Source organism: Protomyctophum parallelum, assembly GCF_964188405.1.
Source record: "Protomyctophum parallelum genome assembly, chromosome: 13".
Taxonomy (NCBI): Eukaryota; Metazoa; Chordata; class Actinopteri; order Myctophiformes; family Myctophidae; genus Protomyctophum; species Protomyctophum parallelum.
In genome coordinates this window covers 52,065,921-52,087,988 of record NC_139708.1, presented here as the reverse complement: position 1 = coordinate 52,087,988, position 22,068 = coordinate 52,065,921, and the positions used below count along the sequence as shown (strand labels likewise).

At 39.0% G+C, this 22,068-nt stretch overlaps 1 protein-coding gene across 1 annotated transcript; it reads right to left on the bottom strand.

The window, feature by feature from the left end:
• Nucleotides 1–15,017: 15,017 nt before the first annotated feature.
• On the bottom strand, nucleotides 15,018–17,575 carry LOC310869918 (uncharacterized protein). The gene is made up of 6 exons (XM_083780899.1): nucleotides 17,493–17,575; nucleotides 17,111–17,365; nucleotides 16,821–17,007; nucleotides 15,782–15,953; nucleotides 15,401–15,549; nucleotides 15,018–15,221 (listed from the first exon to the last, which is right to left on the bottom strand). The coding sequence occupies exons 2-6, from the start codon at nucleotides 17,351–17,353 to the stop codon at nucleotides 15,040–15,042; spliced, it is 933 nt and encodes a 310-aa protein (XP_083637025.1). The 5' UTR covers nucleotides 17,354–17,365; nucleotides 17,493–17,575; the 3' UTR covers nucleotides 15,018–15,039.
• Between the last annotated feature and the right edge of the window lie 4,493 nt (nucleotides 17,576–22,068).

Sequence of the window (22,068 nt, the reverse complement as noted above, 5' to 3'; positions counted from 1 at the left end):
CCAAGTAGAGAAACATTTGCAGCAGAAATGAACAGCAGCATAATATAGAATCACAGTCTGTTGTGCAGGTGAGAGACAACACTTAGCAGCAGATAATATCACACATGTAAGTGTATATGTAACCCAGGTGGAAAACCCAGCTTACAAGCTAAAAGAGTTAACAAGGTTAACCAAGCTATTATTTTATTTGTATTGAAATTCATTATAAGGTATTGTTTTATTTTAAAACATGTACAAAATAACCTACCTCAGAACTAATGATACTCAATGGTTTAGTTGTTCATGAGGTATACTTGGGAGCAACAGTAGAGGGCAGCACTGCTTTTTACAATCACACACTTGGAAGCATATCACAACAGCGCAGCTGAAAGTGACGTCACCACGTCTACACTCCCTCTTTCATGTTGGCGCAAATGCATAGAAGCAGCAGTGGATCAACTGAGACGGATTATGTTCATAAAAACGATATAAATAACAGAACAGATACACCAGCTGTGGCTACAGTGTGGTGCTGTATGTTAGCCTTGCAAGGGGGGAATCCTGCAGCCGTTTGGTGTGTGAACCAAACGTTAACCCACTCGGTGAGATAAACAAACCAACACATTGACATGTTTTGCTAACTAGCTAATGCTAACGTCTTTCATACATAATGCTAACAGCTAGCACCCTGTTTATACAGGCAAACCCCTGTTGTGAGACTTGATTCCTGACGTCGCTCAGTACTGGAACATTGGATGTGATTCGGTGAGATATCTGTGGCTGTTGAAATGTTGTTGTAACTTACTAGTGTTGTGGGAAATATATGATTTTACTGTTATTGTACTAACTGCACAAAAACGTGATTTGATTTGAGTTATGAGATGCACTTTCAAATGGGAAATGTTACAATTATTCCTTATGGTGCAAATGCATTTTAAAGGTGCATTCCACATGTTTTGGTCATAAATGCTAAATGACAGGAGGTATTCTATTATATTATCAGTATGTGTTAAACACAGTGAGAGTAAATTAGTGCCTTTGTGTGCTGTATTATGACAGAAAAGCACTATGTGTATTTTATTTTGCACTAACATGTAATTTTGAGTTCATGATTAATAAGAGGTATTTGATATTTTTGTATGTTGCTATAATGGTTAAACTGAAGCAGTTTAATACTTTTATTTTGTATTCAACCAGTTATTGGTTAAAAATATGCCAAGCATATGTGACTGTATGTGAAGATATAATTCTAAAAATTCATTTCATATGGTATTTGGGTTTAGAGTTAAAAACTGAGTTCATAGAGTATTTGCATTCCGCAATACTCAGTTGATATTGAGATAAAAAAGGTTGTACAACAAGAAAAGAACATGATAGAGATACTTGAAGGTAGAGATGCAACCGATCCGATATTATATCGGTATCGGCCTCCGATCCAGCTTAATTAATGTATCGGAGATCGGATTTGATGCCACCGATACACGCTCCGATACAGGAGGGGGACACGTGTTTAATGTTTACAGTCCGTCCTGCACAGACAGTGCAGTGAGCGAATCCAACCTCCAGTATGTACAGACTGCAAACAGAGACTATAGAAAAAAGCCCCACTAAGGTGCAATATGCAAGAGAATGGAATCACTTTCATACAGACTTAACAGTAATAAAAGTATAAAGTTTACCCGTCGTCGCACTGATCAGTCAAGTCACTGCAGTTCAGTTTTGTGGTGGAGCCTATCATCTAGCTGCGTTCTGACATTGTTGTTGATGAGCTTGCTCTTGTAATCCATTCTTCTGCTATAGATTTACTGCACATACGTACTGTTTAGCGCTATGTAATTCAATCTTTGTAACTTTATTATTGCCATTGAAAAAAATGCTGCTGTGTGACGACGATGATGATGATGAAGAAAAGGCGCATGTCGTCGTCGCGGTTAAATCCGTCTTTATATAATTGGCTCAGTTATCAAACCATGACATTGTTGTCAGAAGCTCAAACACTGATTCAGATTGTAAGTGTAGTGCAATTCTTAAGACAAAGACAGAGTTTGCAAACTAAAGTAGCATAAACACAACACCAGCGCAATAACAAACGTCCTGAGGTAATTTTTTTCTCCCCGAGTTCTGTCGGTAAGGGTCAAGGCTTTTGTCACATGATAGCACAGCTGATTCCCGGCATCGCATTAGGGGTAAAAAACCATGTGTATATAACAATAATAATAATTACTATTATTATTATTATTATTATTAATAATAATAAACCATATAATGAATTAACAGGTTACATGCAGGCATCACTTTAGGGGTAAAAATGTACCTTTGCACATAATAATAATCCATAGTATTAATTAACAGGTTGCCATTCCCTTAAGGTTTACAGGTTAAACAGTTCATATTCTTATTTTTACAAGTTAAACACTTAACCATAAACATCCCCTCTTTGAATTTTTTTGTATGTAGCCTACAGCAAATATCGGATCGGAAAATATCGGATATCGGGAAATTTCAAAATGAATATATCAGATCGGATCGGAATTGAAAAATCAGTATCGTTGCATCTCTACTTGAAGGTATTTAATTCATATAGAGTTAGATTATAGAACTAAAAGACCTGTTTCAAATACAGGTCAGGTTTTTTGATGAGGTTGAAGATTCCCGGAGACCAGTATTCCTGGAAACCAGTATCCCTGGAGACCCAGTAACCCTGGAGACCTAGTTGATGGCGAGCTACCCAGTTGATGATTCCAGGATCCAGATCTGCATCAACCACGTTCTCAGACAGCAGACGGCCGGTCTGTTGATGGTAGGATTGTGGCCGTCACCCGACTGGTGCTGACCCGAACGCGTGATAATTAAGAGTGAAGAGTAAAGTCTAATTGAATAAGTGGATATTAATTAATTGTTACTGCAGCAGAGCAATTAAGAGGATTTCTTTACATTATTTAATTAACATAGAAACAACAAGAAAAACAGTTTTCCAAAACTATTGTTTTCAAAACACCCACCCCCTATAGTATTGCAAACAGTCTTCATGAACAGTACACATGTAAGCCTTCACATCTTGTCTTTTACAAGTATACTACTGCACAGCCTGTACCTTTATATTTATATTTTATTAAGTTGCAATGTAAGTTCAATTAGTTTCAATTAGACTTTAGAAGACAGTGGTTTCTGTACAGGACTGGTCAAGGCCTAACAGCAAATTAGTATATTGTCAAATCCTCAAAGTTTCATAGCAAATTGTGCTCTATTGTTCTCATTTAATCGCTTATCTATATTTACAGTGAAATCCCATTGTGTAATGTGTAGGCCATGTGTCCATAGTGTAAGGCATTATTAATTCATGATCAGGATAAGTCATTATCCGTATAATAATTATATCCTATATCCATCATTACATTGTTTTTAACAACAGAGACACAATAACAGCAACAACTGAATTTGTGTAAACCTGGACAACTTTAAGTTTTTAAGTCATTGTTCAGGTTGTGTTGCTCTGAGGGAATGAGGGGCACTGAATTAGTTTCAATAGGGTTGTGATGACTGCACTTTTATTCAATGTTTTGCTAAATAATGAACAAACCCCACATTTCTTCCCACCAGTTAAAATGTAAACAGACTAAATGATGATGGCTGATGCTTCATTCACTGTAGACAATGCATTCAAATGCAGAGATTAAACCTGCAAATGGTCACTGGTTGTCTGTCATTGGACAGATCACCTGTTAATGATCACATTATGGATGAACTGAGACCATTTTACACCTCTTTGAGTCTGAGTTTCAACAGAACTACAGAAATAGGTCTATCACACAGAACTTATTATTATTAGTATCCTTTGTGAAATGTTAAAGGTGCGGTAACTTGTAACATGGGACATGTTTTGTTAAAATAGCTCTAGTAATCATTGTTATAGTGTTTGTTCAGTAACAGAGATCTTCCCACTTCTCCATACCCATTTCACCAACATAATTATTACTATTTCATGAAGTGAAATTTGTTCATAATATAATTGACCAGTAATATGAAGAGAAGAAGGCCCATGGGCTCTACAATTTAAGAATTTATGACACAATATTTCGTTCACAGGTTTTTATTAAAAAAAATGCTCACATGTGCTTACCACATATATCACTATAAAATACATTAGGCCTATATACAAAAACATATGCTAATTTCTCTATCTCAGTTGAAAATGGTAACCAGAGAACTGGCCATTTGAGAACATGAGTAGGAAAGAGAGAGAATACATCTTGTGATGTCAAAGTGCAATGTCAAATATAAAATCAAATAAGGAAGGAAGGAAAAAAGACAGAAATGCCTCAAGTAGAAAATCAAAAAATGAATTAAAAGTAATACAAATCACTCACCAGCAAACATTATGACAATCAGTCACCAGAATATGGGTGTTTTCAATTAATCTCAAAGGAGATGTAGTTCGCACACCGGCCTTGAGCTAATTACTAAAAGCTTTTCCTCACATATCACAATTATTTGGCTTTCTCTCCAGTGTGAATTCTCTGGTGTTTTTTAAGGTTGGACAACAGAGAGAAGTGTTTCCCACAATGATCACATCCATAGGGTTTCTCTCCAGTATGAATTCTCTGGTGGCTTTTAAGGTGTGCCATTTGAGAGAAATGTTGTCCACACTGATCACATCCATAGGGTTTCTCTCCAGTGTGAATTATCTGGTGTTTGTTAAGGTCGGACAACTGAGAGAAGTGTTGTCCACACTTATCACATCCATATGGTTTCTCTCCAGTATGAATTATCTGGTGTCTCTTCAGGTTGAACTTGTCAGAGAAGTGCTGCCCACACAGATCACAACCATAGGGTTTCTCTCCAGTATGAATTCTCTGGTGTGTTTTAAGGTTTCCCATTGTAGAGAAGTGTTGTCCACACTGATCACATCCATAGGGTTTCTCTCCAGTATGAATTATCTGGTGACTCTTCAGGTTGGACTTGTCAGAGAAGCGCTGCCCACACTGATCACATCCATAGGGTTTATCTCCAGTGTGAATTCTCTGGTGTTTTTTAAGGTTGGACAACTGAGAGAAGTGTTGTCCACAATCATCACATCCATAGGGTTTCTCTCCAGTGTGAATTATCTGGTGACTCTTCAGGTTGGACTTGTCAGAGAAGCGCTGCCCACACTGATCACATCCATAGGGTTTCTCTCCAATGTGAATTCTCTGGTGTGTTTTAAGGTTTCCCATTGTAGAGAAGTGTTGTCCAGACTGATCACATCCATAGGGTTTCTCTCCAATGTGAATTATCTGGTGTGTTTTAAGTCTAGACATTGTAGGGAATTGTTTACCACACTGATCACAGCAGTGGCATTTTTGCTTAGCCAAGCTTCTTTGTTCATTCACCTCTGGTAGAACATGGAAACCAGACTGATGATGCAACACTGAATTGGAAACAAAGACAAAGGAAATGTTGTTTAGACGCATCCCTGGACTTAAAATAGTGTGAAGTTAATATACACAATTATTAATTTAGCATCCATTTATAATTCGTTTGTACAATAGTTTTATATTTTATAAAAGTACTCAATGCTAAAATAAATCAAAACAAACAAATGACTATATCAAAATGCACCCTTATGGCATGCTGTATATCCATATAAAGACAGTAAGTACTTACAGAGGTCTTGGTGATCATTGGGTCCTCCCTGTTGAGCAGAACTGTTCGTGGTGGCATTGGTAGAGTTCATCTTCAGCTGAAGTCTGGAGTCCACAGTCAGATGAGATCAGAAAGGATTGATATCCTGGAGGAGTTGTGGAGAACTGACAACTACAAACTCTTCTTATACTAGAGCCTGAGGTGGAACCACTAACTGCTTGGTGTTGATTGGCCAAAGAGTGGAACAATAGAATCATCAGCCACCAATCACAAACTAACAAACGGCTGCATGTCCCCCATTCCTCTCTGACTCCTCCCCCAGGTCTTGCTCTATGCATCATTCTAGAAATAAACTGTGAGATTGCTTTGTAAGCTTCATATTTAATATTTTAATCTATCTATATCCAATATAGACCTTTACCCTAATAAAAGTAGGTAAAGTAATTGTAATATATGTTTTTTTGTGATCATTAGAATGTCTAGAACATGTTTTATTCATTATTGTGAAAGATATCCCCAAAATGAAAATTATGATTTATTTATTTTTTAACATATTTTTTAGTCTTAGTCCTAGTAGTACAAAGTAGTAGTAAGGTTGAAATCTATTTTTTGCAAGTATAAATTAATGCGGGTGTTAAGAGGGTTAAGTCATTGTTCAGGTTGTGTTGCTCTGAGGGAATGAGGGGCACTGAATTAGTTTCATAGGGTTGTGATGACTGCACTTTTATTCAATGTTTTTTCAAATGCTAAATAATGAACAAAACCCACATTTCTTCCCACCGGTTAAAATGTAAACAGGCTAAATGATGATGGCTGATGCTTCATTCACTATAGACAATGCATTCAAATGCAGAGATTAAACATGTTAATGGTCACTGGTTGTCTGTCATTGGACAGATCACCTGTTAATGATCACATTATGGATGAACTGAGACCATTTTACACCTCTTTGACTTTACAGAAATAGGTCGATCACACAGAACTTATTATTATTATCCTTTGTGAAAAGTTAAAGGTGTGGTAACTTGTAACATGGGATATGTTTTGTTCAAATAGCTCTAGTAATCATTGTTATATTGTTTGTTCAGTAACTGAGATCTTCCCACTTCGCCATACCTGTTTCACCAACATAATTATTACTCTTTCATAATGTGAAATTTGTTCATAATATAATTGACCAGTAATATGAAGAGAAGAAGGCCCATGGGCTCTACAATTTAAGAATTTATGACACAATATTTCGTTCACAGGTTTTAATTAAAAAATAATGCTCACATGTGCTTACCACATATATCACTATAAAATACATTGGGCCTATATACAAAAACATATGCTAATTTCTCTCTCTCAGTTGAAATGGTAACCAGAGAACTGGCCATTTGAGAACATGATGAGTAGGAAAGAGAGAGAATACATCTTGTGATGTCAAAGTGCAATGTCAAATATGAAATCAAATAGGGAAAAAAGACAGAAATGTCTCAAGTAGAAAATCAAAAAATGAATTAAAAGTAATACAAATCACTCACCAGCAAACATTATGACAATCAGTCACCAGAATACGGGTGTTTTCAATTAATCTGAAAGGAGATGTAGTTCGCACACCGGCCTTGAGCTAATTACTAAAAGCTTTTCCTCACATATCACAATTATTTGAGTTTCTCTACAGTATGAATTATCTGGTGTCTTTTAAGGCTTTGCATTTGAGAGAAGTGTTGTCCACACAGATCACAACCATATGGTTTCTCTCCAGTGTGAATTCTCTGGTGTTTTTTAAGGTTGGACAACTGAGAGAAATGTTGTCCACACTGATCACATCCATAGGGTTTATCTCCAGTGTGAATTCTCTGGTGGCTTTTAAGGTGGGTCAAATGAGAGAAGTGTTTCCCACAATGATCACATCCATAGGGTTTCTTTCCAGTGTGAACTTTCTGGTGGCTTTTAAGGTTTGCCATTGTAGAGAAGTGTTGTCCACACTGTTCACATCCATATGGTTTCTCTCCAGTATGAATTATCTGGTGTGTTTTAAGGTTTCCCATTGCAGAGAAGTGTTGTCCACACTGATCACATCCATAGGGTTTTTCTCCAGTGTGAATTATCTGGTGTCTCTTCAGGTTGGACTTGTCAGAGAAGCGCTGCCCACACTGATCACATCCATAGGGTTTCTCTCCAGTGTGAATTTTCTGGTGGCTTTTAAGGTTTGCCATTTTAGAGAAGTGGTGACCACACTGTTCACATCCATAGGGTTTCTCTCCAGTATGAATTGTCTGGTGGATTTTAAGGTGTGCCATTTGAGAGAAATGTTGTCCACACTGATCACATCCATAGGGTTTCTCACCAGTGTGAATTCTCTGGTGTGTTTTAAGTTTAGACATTGTAGGGAAGCGTTTACCACACTGATCACAGCAGTGGCATTTTTGCTTAGCCAAGCTTCTTTGTTCATTCACCTCTGGTAGAACATGGAAACCAGACTGATGATGCAACACTGAATTGGAAACAAAGACAAAGGAAATGTTGTTTAGAGGCATCCCTGGACTTAAAATAGTGTGAAGTTAATATACCCAATAATCAATTTAGCATCCATTTATAATTCGTTTGTACAATAGTTTTATATTTTATAAAATGCATAAACAGGTACTCAATGCTAAAATAAATCAAAACAAACAAATGACTAGATCAAAATACATCCTTATGGCATGCTGTATATCCATATAAACACAGTAAGTAACTTACAGAGGTCTTGGTGATCATTGGGTCCTCCCTGTTGAGCAGAACTGTTTGTGGTGGCATTGGTAGAGTTCATCTTCAGCTGAAGTCTGGAGTCCACAGTCAGATGTGATCAGAAAAGATTGATATCCTGGAAGAGTTGTGGAGAGCTGACAACTACAAACTCTTCTTATACTAGAGCCTGAGGTGGAACCACTAACTGCTTGGTGTTGATTGGCCAAAGAGTGGAACAATATAATCATCAGCCACCAATCACAACCTAACAAACGGCTGCATGTCCTCCATTCCTCTCTGACTCCTCCCCCAGGTCTTGCTCTATGCAACATTCTAGAAATAAACTGCGAGATTGCTTTGTAAGCTTCATATTTAATATTTTAATCTATCTATATCCAATATAGAGTATCTGACTATCTGGATAATATATGTACAGTCTAACGATATTGAATAAGTGGATATTAATGAAGTGCTACTGCAGCAGAGCCATTAAGAGGATGTATTTACATTATTTCAGTAACATAGATGTGTGGTATGTCTGGTGAAGAAACAACAAGAAAAACAGTTTTTCAAAACTGTTGTTTTCAAAACACAAAGTGCCACCCACCCCCTATTGTATTGCAAATAGTACACAAGCCTTCATATTGTCTTTTACAAGTACTGCAAACCCTGTACCTTTATATTTTTATTTTATAAAGTTGCAATGTAATTCAATTAGTTCCAATTCGACTTTAGAAGACAGTGGTGAGGTTTCTGTACAGGACTGGTCAAGGCCTAACAGCAAATTAGTATATTGTCAAATCCTCAAAGTTTCATAGCAAATTGTGCTCTATTGTTCTCATTTAATCGCTTATCTATATTTACAGTGAAATTCCATTGTGTAATGTGTAGGCCATGTGTCCATAGTGTAAGGCATTATTAATTCATAATCATAATCATAAATCATTATCCGCATAATAATTATATCCTATATCCATCATTACATTGTTTTTAACAACAGAGACACAATAACAGCAACAACTGCATTTGTGTAAACCTGGACAACTTTAAGTGTTTAAGTCATTGTTCAGGTTGTGTTGCTCTGAGGGAATGAGGGGCACTGAATTAGTTTCAATAGGGTTGTGATGACTGCACTTTTATTCAATGTTTTTTCAAATGCTAAATAATGAACAAAACCCACATTTCTTCCCACCAGTTAAAATGTAAACAGGCTAAATGATGATGGCTGATGCTTCATCCACTATAGACAATGCATTCAAATGCAGAGATTAAATGTGTTAATGGTCACTGGTTGTCTGTCATTGGACATATTTTAGTGAACTTAGACTTTGATGAGATCACATTATATAGAGAGCATAGCAGTGGGCATGCTTTTCTGGACGCACTGGGAGAATTGGCCATTATTTCAGATTTACTACAATATTTATGAATTAATGCATTTAAAAATAGTAAATGTATTAAAAATGAATTATTCTAAGCCTAGAATCAAGCCATCCAGCATACTGGTGAATCATGACCATAAAACCTTTGATTATGTGAATAAATTAAAATTAAAACATATTTTAGTAAATCTGTGGGTTCTGTGGGTCCAGAACCCACTGCGATGCTCTTATAGCTGTTCCACTGTATTACACTGTACGATGGCTCCCCCTAGTGACCGTTTATGGTACGTGCATGCTCCAGCAGCGCTAGTGTGCATGATCAGAGAGTGCGCATGTGCACAAACCTTGTGTGTGTGTGTTCCTCTGTGGTTTGTTCTCCCAGGACTGTTAACGCTTTAATAATACATTAAAAGTAAATGTTGTGGTTTGAAAACAGTGTGGTCGTTAAGCAGCGGTAGGACTTCTGTTTGTTAGCAGCTCAACCAGTGAAAGAAACACAGCTACAGGTAAAAAGATGAACTGATTCACCACGTTGTGTTTTTACTACAGTTATCTTTCATATTATTGACTCATCTTTTATGGAACATGATGAGTATTTCTCTCATATTTGCTGGTTTGTTGTATCCTATTATTGTAGATAATACTAGCAGCAGTGATAATATAGTAACTCACTCCTCCAAAGGGAGCTAGCTCTCTTGGCTACGTGGCTTGTTGCCTGCCTGTTTTGCTGAGTTCGATTCCAGCTCAGGGTGCTAAACGTTACAATATATACATTGTTTGGTTGCATCATCACTATTATTATTGTAACCATAACGTCAGTGTGTTGTGGAGAGAGAAAGAGAGAGAGAGAGAGAGAGAGAGACATAATTAAATTATTATAGTTAAAAATAAATGCTCCAAAAGAAAAACAAAACATGCCATGAATCAAAAACTTAAAAAAAAAAAAATCGATAAATTAGAAATCAAATGTTTACGAAGTAGTGAAAATAGCCAATCTGCTATTAATTTTCACTAGTTTGGGTCCCGGGGCAAATTTATTTTAGGGGTCTTGAGCCAAACAAATGTTTGAGAATCAGTGGTCTAGAGACTGTTAACCATTTGAACCCCAGCATCCCTACATTGTGGGGCCTGAAATAGCCGATCTACATATCTTTTGGTCAGACGTACTAACAGTCTGACACGAAATTGTCCAACACCCTACCCCAAATGAACGAGTCTTAACCGGCCACATATATGTCTTAACCAGCCACGCATGTCGGGAGCCACGGGTGATTATTTTTCAAAATGACGGGGCACCGGAAAAAAGTTAGGAGCACCCACCAAATTTTAAGAAGCACCAATGTAGGCCTAATAGATTGTTTACATTCATAAACACAATAATATAACAGTGCGATTTACAAATACAATACACACAATGATGAAAGTAGTTAAAGTGCATGGTAAGCCATCACTATTCAATATGATGGAACCAGAACAAAATGTATTGTCCAGACTTTCTGTCCCTCATCCATCCATCTCTTCAATATGATGGAACCAGAACAAAATGTATTGTCCAGACTTTCTGTCCCTCATCCATCCATCTCTTCAAAGACACTGAGGTATCAAACATCTCCAGATGAGGACCCTCTACACTGATTCTGGCCAATCACAGCATCTGTTGTGGTTTTTGTCCTATTTAAATAATATAATTAGAATTTCTAATACAAAATAATTATGTAAATATAACATGGTAGCCTATTTGTCATTACATTATTGCACAGGCTATAGCTAAGCCTACTCACTTCTAATCAGTGGTGGAAAAGTTGCTCTAATGTTTTACTTAAAGTGGCTGTAAAGCAAAATAAAAAGATGATACAATTTGTATTCCCAGTTTGTCACGCCACAGAGTAATATGTTATTAACCAACAGACCAAAGTTGAATGATGAAAAAAATCGCTTTGTTTCAGGAATGATGTTTAAAAATGGATGAAATACAATGCAATATTTTCTGGCCTCTCTGACAAGGACTGTAGGGGCGTGTCCATTGTACAGTTCGCGGGGAATATCTCTCCCCGTTTCGTCCAAACGCTATGTCGACAAGCTTTCCTCACGGACTGTACTGTTTCAATGAAGTTGCTCGCTGGTCGCTAGTGTGCCACGTGTGTGTGTTGACAGTGTGTGTGTGTGTGTGTGTGTGTGTGTGTGTGTGTGTGTGTGTGTGTGCGCGCGCGTGTCTAAGCCACGCCCATTCGCGGAAGACAACAAGTATTCTCGTGTCGCCCGGTCTTTTGAACAAGATAAACATGTATGCAGCACCAAATAGTTCCATCGGCAATGTACAGCCATACATGTTTGAGCCACCAGAACCAGAGGAACCAGATGAAGAGGAACCAGCTCAAACTCAACCTCAAGGAGAATGGTGGGTTATTTATTTCCCCCATACTCCAGTCTACTCTATTATTCTACCACTGTCTGAACAACGAATTGAACAACAAACACTGGTCCGGAGTGCATACCATTAGCATACCCCATGCTATTTATAAGTAGCATAGAACAAAAAACATTGTCATTTTACCAGTTCAATATTTTTGTATAAATCTAACTGGCAGCCAGCCATCATGTTTTTAGTTCTGTTGCCTAGCCTAGCAGAAAATATTGCTACAAAATATTATGCTCTGAACTGTAACTTTATTGTAAACTGTATGACTCAATTTAGTTCAATGGTTGACAAAATATATAATCCAACTGAAGGGCAATCCACACCAATGCAACTGCCATTTGGAGATAATGGTAGCAAGTAGTTGCATCATGGAGTTGCATCGGAGTGGACTGGCCTTTGGGTAGCATGATGACAGCTAGATTTCATTTCATTTTTTTCATTGTTTGTAATAGTATACCGACATGATGCTAGGTTATTGATTTACCTGGGATAGTAGGTTATTGAGGCACTAGTGTCTCTCTGCTGTCTATGTACGGTATAGTGGAGATGAGGGTCTGCTAAATGCATACATTGTAAATTGTACACATCACTGTGAATTGTAATCATACAGGTGCATCTGTGGGAAATGCAGACCAATGGCCGATGTGAATCACAATATCTGCTGCAAGAGTGTTAATGTGGTATGTAAAGAAACATCTTCAACAATGCAACAATGATCACCACAGAACCAGTAAAGTACTAAAATATCTTATACTCCAACAGCTTCAGAATATGTTTAGCGAGCTTCCAGAGGACCTGGAGTGCATGACTCTCCATCCAGGACTAGAACCTGTCTGCCTGAACCCCTGGTCCCTGCAGAATGCCCTCAGACAATATGAGGCAGAGCATGGAAGACTGAGGACGAAGAAGAGAGCTGAGTATGTTAGACCATCAAATATTTATTTGGAATGTATAGGGATTACTTTTATCAAATGGCACACATGCCCTTCATAAACTGGTAAGATGTAGGACAAGAAAAATATGTTATATAATCATTATACAAAACAAACTATGGTCACTTAGCTGTATGGTCATAGGCATTCAATGTTATTGAAATGTTATTTCAAGAACCTCCATTTGTATATGCATTAGGCCACAGACCCATTTGATTCAATATGTATCTCTGGGACACCGATCAAGATGACAATTGTCAAGTGTTTTGTACACAAATGTGCACAGTACATTTGTTACATCTTGTGTACCAGGTACATAAGAGTAAAACTTATTTGTTTGGCTTCCTTACAGACTGCAGCAGCATATAGATAGCATAACATTCAAACAACAAAACACAGCAAACAAAAGGGATAGAATATTGAGGGCAAGAGCATTCAAAGAGTAGGCTACAAATAAAATAAGTACATGCTTTCCCTGTAGTAGCAAAAGTTAGGTAAACTTTGTGAACAGCTTCACAGTGGGTTATGTATGTTCCATTATATACTGTATGCAATTCAGAGACATTGAAGTATTTTCTTCCAAACCAATTTGGTGTTATTATAAGGCACTTTGGGGTGATCCGTTTAGCAGGCTGACTACACTGACTAAACTTATCAACGCAATCATTGAAGCAGATTGTGATCCTGCAACCCATATAGTATATACAGTAGATGACAGAAGACTCATACTCATGACAGAGACCAGTAAATGAAGACTAAGGTTGGTGATCAAATGGCAGCACAGCAGTGTGCTTGACAACCAAGGAAGCTTTGAGAAGGAAGCAAAGTGGTTACGTGACTGGGCTGCGCCATGACACTTTCATGGACGCTTTCATGGGAGCTACCCAGAGGTTTGGCAGAATGCACTGGAGTCAATGAGAGCTCAGTGACCAGCTCATGAACAAACATTATTTATGAATGACTGAGACCTGTTGTAAAGTAATCACTTCTGGAAAATAACAAGACATGTAACACATTATTGTCTGCTGTGTTGCTTTTCGATGTGTACACTGTGTAATTTTTATAGAGGTATGGTATTTAAAGAGCACAAAGTACCTTTCTGAACGTACAAAGTATCGCAAGACTTCCCACCGTTTCCTGTCTGTCAGCCAAATCTTGTGATACTTCGGAGCCAGAAACGATATCTGCTGCTGTTTAGATTCTCAGATAAAATTATATACTATGCACATCGAAAACAACCTGTGATATGTCTTGTTTTATATTCCTGAACCGATTATATGACAAAGGTCTCAATCGTTCATAAATAATGTTTGTTATGCGCTGGTCCAGCCGGCTCCATTCACTGCCATGCATTCATTGCACTGCTGGTGTGAGTTAGGCTCCCATGAAAGTAACATGGCGCAGCCCAGTCACGTGACCACTTCTCTTCCTTCTCAAAGCTTCCTTGTTGACAACCCGGAAGAAGAGAAATGGAACTGGCATTAGCAGGTGTCATTTTGAAGTTGGCGCCATGCAGTTAGTCTCCAGTGCATTCACCACCTGGCTGTAACTCAACTGAGAAACACAAAACAGAGCTAACAGCACCACCCTCAGGCAGGGAAAGAAAACGGCACACAAGTAATTTTATTAATTCTCTCATTACAGGCGTGCTCGCTACCTGGCCTACAGGTCTTTCGTGTCATGGTGCTGGGGCTGCCTGGGTGCTGGGAACCGGAGAATTTTGCCATCCTGTATTGTGCACCGGATACACGACGAATACCCAGATGAGGATGGCGAATACACTGGATTTAGGCCTTCCATTTAATTTGCCTGAATACAAGACATTTTTTTCCAATGGAAATATCCTAAAACTATAAAGAGGTTTTTGTTTAAAAAAAAAGTATGTTGCTGTGTGTGTATATATATATATATATATATATAGCTAAAATATAAAATTACAGATTGTTGGAGCCAAAATGCTTTGTTTATTTTGTATTTATTTGACGTCTTAATTTGGCTCTGGGTGGATGAAGCGGGACACATGTGCAGCAACTGCAGCAGTCTTCTCTGGATGCTCGTACTGTGAGCACAGGAATCCAGGGACAGGCACCTCTTCCAGCTCAGCCACAAAATGTGCAGGGTTAGGGAACACCTCGTCAAAGAGGAGGTCTGTAAGCTCTGTCACATATTCTAAAATACACAAGAGCACATAACCGCATGTACAGTAGTTTGAGTAATTCATATGGTCTCAATTGCAACTAGAGCATTTATAATGCAAAGTTTCACTGATGACCATGGTATTGCAAGTTTCACTGATGACCATGGTATTGCAAGTTTCACTGATGACCATGGTATTGCATGTAACTGACCTGTAGTATAGTTGGTCTTAACCCTGTTGACAACGTGGTCCCCTTTCTTGGCCTTGGGAAACGTTATTTTGTGCTGCGGAACTCCTGACGCAGTTACCGCTTGGAGACGTCCAGCATTTTCGTTGAAATGCAATGCAGCGAGGTAAAGCCTGAAATGAGAAGAATGGGATGATATCATGAACCCAAGATAGTTTTTAGATGGCTAGAAGATCACATTTTACATTGTTCAAGTGGCTGGCTTTTTTTCCCCCTTTTTTAAACACTGGCAACAAGCACATAGGCAGCAGATGCACAACATTTCCAAATGAAATGGCACTATAATATTAAATAATAATACATAACACTTGATTACAACATGATATTGATTACTATATAATTTACCTGCAAAGCATTCCCAAGTACGAAAAGGCGACATTTTTCGGAGCAAATCTCAAAATGACGCTATGGTAGCTCTCCAAGGCAGATGTCTGGTAGAGAGGGCTCAGCTTCTTCACGTCTCCCAGAATGCGCTTATTAGTCAATGCCGTCTCCAGCTTGCGGATGGCCGTTGATCCTAAAGGGGGAAAGAGTATACTATTATAAAATACATTCAGTCAGTGGATTACATCTTGAGCAGTGTTGATTTCGTCGACTAAAGCTATGACAAAATGTTTGTCGACAACCTATTTTCAATGATGAAAACTAAGCTATGATGACTAAAACTAAGATTAAATGTATTAATGTACAATTTTGTCGACAAAAACTAGACTAAAGGTATCCAGTATACATAAATGACATTTTACACTTTGTGCATGCTGATAATAGCAGCTCTACAAGCTCATGTGTTGTGCTGCATTGTGACTTTGTGAGCTTGTAGATCGGCTATTTTCAGCAAGTGAAAAATGAGGAGACTGCCAAAATACATTTTAGTCAACCAAATCAACTGTAGATTTTGTCGATTCAAATCTTATATTTAGTTGACAAAGCTAAATGGAATTTTATTCGAAAGACTGACAAAAAAATAATTTCTGCCAAAATCAACACTGATCTTGAGAATTTTGTTACAACAGCATTCTAATGACAAAAGGTTACTATTGAATAGTGGCATACCAGGCTTCAGCCACTTGTTCTTGTCAGTGGAGGGGGGGTGGAGGCACTTGGGGAAGTGTGGATTGTCATGGACATGAACATTGGTGATGTGGTTGATCACAGATGTCCACTTTGCCACCGTTTCCTCTCCACTGGAAGAACCAGATGCTGACCAGTAGAGATGATTTTTTACGCTGTTTTTCCACAGCTTGACCTTAGCGCATTCTTTCAACTTTGCCATGGCAACCAGCTTCTTGGTGAAAGCTGTTTAAAAACATATAAAATATATTTTATTGGATGGTGTAGCGGTGCTACAAATGATCAATAAACACTATTTTCCATAATATCCTACCTTTGCATAAATGCCACACATCGTAATAGTGGGTAATAGTGGGTTTTTCCTCCCTCATATATTTTTGGACCTGGTTGTGTCGGTCTGTCACCAGGTAATCCACCTTCACGCCAGCTTTGGAAAGGTACTTTAGACTCCTGATCAGCCCTTCTTTCTCCATATGGACACTGCTCTTGACTTCATTGCTCTGTGTATCATAAACACACACATGAATACCAGATCTGCCTCATTGGTGAAGTTCTGCGCTATTGCTATACTGAGCACATTTTCTAATTTTACAAACAATTTACCTGTACCAGCTGGATATCAACTATCTTGTTGGTGTCGAGGTCCATCATGGAGTAAGAGCCGTACTTTGCACAGTGGCCTGGGCTGTCCGCTCGCATGTCTCCACCAAGAGATACTTTTTGGTTCCGTTTAAGACCCTCCAGCAAGCCCGCCTGGTGTAGCCGCCATTTATGCAGCACAGAAGCCTGGATGTACTGGTGAACGTGATTGCGGTGCGACATCCTGCTGAACGTTCTGACGTTCATTGCATTGAGCACCTGCAATGAAAAATATGAAAGCTCCTCTGTAACAGTGTTCATACCACATCCCTCTGTAGCAGAGTGGGATGCACTGAAAAATGAAAACACAAAGCTGTGGGAGAAGACTCCATTATTTCTTACCAACCTTGTTAGTCTGGATGAAAGAAGAGCCCGTGAAGTACACAGCAGCCGATAGCTGCAGATTCCCTGCTGGTGTGCTGCGCAACAGTGGCTGACTATTCCACTTCCGGCTGAATTCACAAAACTCATGGCTGCAGGTCTGCGTCACACTAAGGAAAGTTCCTTTTACAAATGTGCGCACCTTGCAGACACTAGAGCATGTGGGGCAAATACGGAAAAGGTCCAGAAGGCAATCCTCATACACCAAGTACTTCACTGTGTGCTGTGGCTGTGTTGGCTCTCTGTTGACAAATACAAATACTTATTACAAAGTGTATACTTTTCTAGAATAAGGAAGGCACTGGAGCAATAAAGGCTTTAATATTTACAATGTAAAGGTAAATAACATTACAACTTTTCTATGTCAATACATCTTCATCAGGTCAGGATGTATTGACATCGAAGTGTCGCAGAGTTTGTTCCAGTGCCTTCCTTCTACACATCACATACCAGTCCCACTCCTGAGATGCACCGGACTAGCCAGAATTTGGCTTGAGGCGGGGTGGAACCCCTTTGTTCTTGTATAATCTCTCATATTGCTATCTAAATGGCTTTCTCTTTTCAGCATAACTGCATGAAATCAAATAATGAGGAATATATATATATATACACTATGTTGTACATCAGATAGAGAAAATAGAAGATCTACAGATCTTTTTCATTTTGGCTAAATGTTCAGCTATGGCATGTCCAGAATATGGATGCTATGGATATAACAAGCAATTATTGTTTTACCGTTCATTGATGTCGTCGTCTAATTTAGACGTGGTGGGATGGTAGGTGGGGTCCTCTTCTGAACCGAGGGATGGGACCTCAGACTCCTGAGAAGACAGCAGCTCTAACAGAGGTTGCTTTGCTGCCGGGCTCTCAGCTGGCACTAAAGCTTTCCTCTTCAGAGATGTGCCTAGAGGCAACTGAAACAGAGTTCCCACACCAACAGTCTTAGTGGCCACCGTAGCTTGAGAACCTGGAACATATAAGAATAAGAGTGTTATATACAGTTTAGATGCCTCCAAATACACCCACCACAAAAGTAGCGTCTCTCTGTACCAAGGAGGAGGGACTGTGATGGCTCGCAAAATGTACACAGAGCAATGAAGCAGTTAGCTCAGTTATTGCTGGACTGAGCTTTCTCAGTCACCTTCTGAGGAGGCGTCACATCGTCCAAAAAGAACATTGTGTAAACACCAGTGTTGTGTTTTAAACTGTGGGTCATACAGATTATGTTTGATAACTCCAACTTCACCCCCTCTCAGTCTCTCAAAAGATCAACAACCTCAACAGGGCAAAGTAACTCTGAAAAATTGCAAAGCCAATGTTTGTCAAGGAATGGAATAGTTAGATATATATATATATTTATACATGTCATGGCATGCCATGTATAAATATATTGTAACCCCACAATGAATAATTACTGTCTCTAAGCCAATAAGAAGTGGTAATCAACTGAGTCTGACATAATATTTAGTTTAGTGATTTTACCAAGCTTTACTGTGTCCAATGACCGAATAATAGATTATAGGATATTGTGACAGCAGTAATTAGATTAGATTACATTTATTGTCACTGCACATAGTATACAAATACTTTGACAATGAACATCAGTATGCAGCATAATGTACTGTCTGTGTCCAATGACTAATGAATAGGTTCTGTTATATTCTATTCAATAAGTGATTTTCCTTCAAAAATTATATTGTTCATCAATAGAATCTGTCAGACAATTACAAACTACCATAATAACTTGACCAACCTTCACTCTTGCTGCTAATGAGGGTTCTTCTGGCAAGTTGCGTTGCAACTGTTCTTCTCCCCACAGAGCGGTCAGTCTGAACCCCAATATCTCGGGTAGTGACTTTGTCACGCTGACTCTGTGTCTCTCTTGTGGATGGAAGGGCCTGCTTTGTGAACAGATAAGATAACAGTATAAATTACTTGTTCAGACATAGCCTACTTCTGCTCATGAAAACAATAGTGCAGGCTATGTCCTGATCAATAACACCCTCGTAAATCTGTATGTAGAAAATAAAATAATGTGAATGATGAATGTCCACTTGTAATGGCCTATATAACTGTAGCATCAGTCTTGAGACCGCCCCTTATGCCCTTGTACACTTGGGGGGGTAAACCCTTACCTACAATACATGAAATGCACATGGTGTTTTGTGACAGTCAGTGAAGATGCATTGCACATGTTCTATTGTGTTCTGTTTATCATCACCAGAAAAATGTTATTATTTCAGTGGACAACACAACACAGGCATAACTTTATCAAAGAGCAGAGCGCGATATTTCCTAATTACTCATATCCAGGAAACACACTGCAACCAGACTAGGCTACTACCATCACTTTCCGGTACAGTGCAATACTTTCTGTATTTGGTCGATGGTCAAATCATGGACTATGGTATATGCACTATGTTACAGTGGATGATACGATACACACTACAAACGCTACGTAACATTGACCATTTTGTCGTTTAGCAGAAAATAGAGCCCAGACTAGTAGACATAAATAAAAAAGTATAATTATAATAACAAGTACTGCTGGAAACTTACATGGGAAGCAACAGGCGTGTTGACGACCGTAGATAGTGATACAGGTGGGGGGAGAGGAGTTGGAGGGAGTCCGGCCCCAGCGGCGACATATATGGTCGGCTCGGCACCACTAACCAGTGGGTTGTCTGTAAAACCGAGCTGTCTCCGTTGCCAGTTTGAGAAACAATCGGCGGTGAAATGTTGGCTGCATAGGTAGGCAGTGGAGGTGGTGAATTGCACATCTCTTCCGCCGTGTCGCATCACAAACTCCATCCACCTCTGTCTCATTTCCTCTTTTTTGGGGAACGCGAATAAACAAATGGAACCGCCTTGGCGAGCATGGCAGGCAGGTAAAACGCATTTTCGCCAAGGAGCCATGACAACGAGCAAAAAGGCCAAAGGCTAAACCAACAAACTGTAAAAAGTACCGTCTACTAGCTGTAGGGATTCTGTAGTGGTGCTGTGGTGGTGGTAGAGGGAGCGTGGGGACGACAACAACAATAAACAGCAGCACAGCAAGCTAAGCTAGTAGCTAGTAGTATAGGCTCTGGTAGTAGCTAGCTAGCCAGGTAGGGGGCGGAGCTTCGGCAGTGGGCTCATTACATATTTAAATATCACCGTGGTACGTCACGCGGTGATATGATAATCTCGACCCCCCGCAGATATGATCAAAAAACGCGAAATGGTCTTATTCCACAGTGCTGCAAAATAAAGTTCCAATTTTTTTTCCAGGGTTTCATAGATGACCGTGTTACATGTGTAATATGTCTATAAGAAAATAGCATAATTTGCTTTACAGCCACTTTAAGTAAAAGTATCAGCTATGTAGAAACACTGAAAATGGCTGGTATTCTCTCTCTCTCGTGGCACAATTTACAATTTAGGCATTTAGCAGACGCTCTTAATCCAGAGCGACTTACAATAAGCAAGAACAAAAGCATGGGAATACATCACAAAAAAGCATTTATCATGAAACATGCGTAAGCTAAGAAAGTAACAGTGGAATATCTATATTATGAGACTATACATATAAATAAACTATAGGGTAGGGTAAGTGCTATGGGCCATGATGGAGTCTGAAAAGGTGGGTTTTCAGACTACGGCGGAAGATAATAATAATGGCAATAACAATGACACCCTTTACTGCATGCTAAGTACAAGTTGTTTCTACTGGTGATTTCCACAGAGCACCACAGGGAGAGGTCTACAGTATCTACAGAGACGGCCTCCACCACACATTCAACGTTGTCAGAGGAACAGCCAGAGAAGGACCTGCAGCGACGTGGACTGTTTGATGCAATGATGCAACCTGTTGTAAAGTTGTACCGTACAGGTATGTGCTGTTTTATTTACTTAAAGGGCCACTTCACCCCTTTTGCAACCAGATCTTAATGATGTTTGGGAGACAAGAAACACTTTCCTGGGGTTTTTACGTGGGTAATATAAATGTGTTTTTAGATATTTTAGTATTTCAAAGTGTCCATGGGCTCCATGATGTCATCATGGCCACTGGGCTCACTTCCTTCCTTGACTACAATTCCCATAATGCTTTTGTGGATAGGGGGGAGGGCTGTCTTACTGAGACAACATGTAGTCCCGGAAATAAGGGAGCCCAGTGTCCATGACATCATGGAGCCCATTGACACTTTGACATATTGAAATATCTAAAAACACAAATTACCCACATAACAACCCCAGGGAAGTGTTTATTGTATCCCAAACATCATTACAATTAGATCTGGTTGCAAAAGGGGTGAAGTGGCCCTTTTGAAGAGAGATTTGACTTTAAAAATAATTGTGGGTAATTGTATCGTCTACTCAGGCTTTAGTGAACACCCTGGACAGTTTTTACGTTGCTCAATTAATTTAATTTATGGCCACACTGCGAGCCTTCCCATGTCCAAAACGATCGAGAAATGACAGAGTTACCTCGTGGGCATCGCTGGAACATCTAGACCCCCAGGAACACACCCAGGGGGTCTGCCCTCTTCATCCAGACCCCC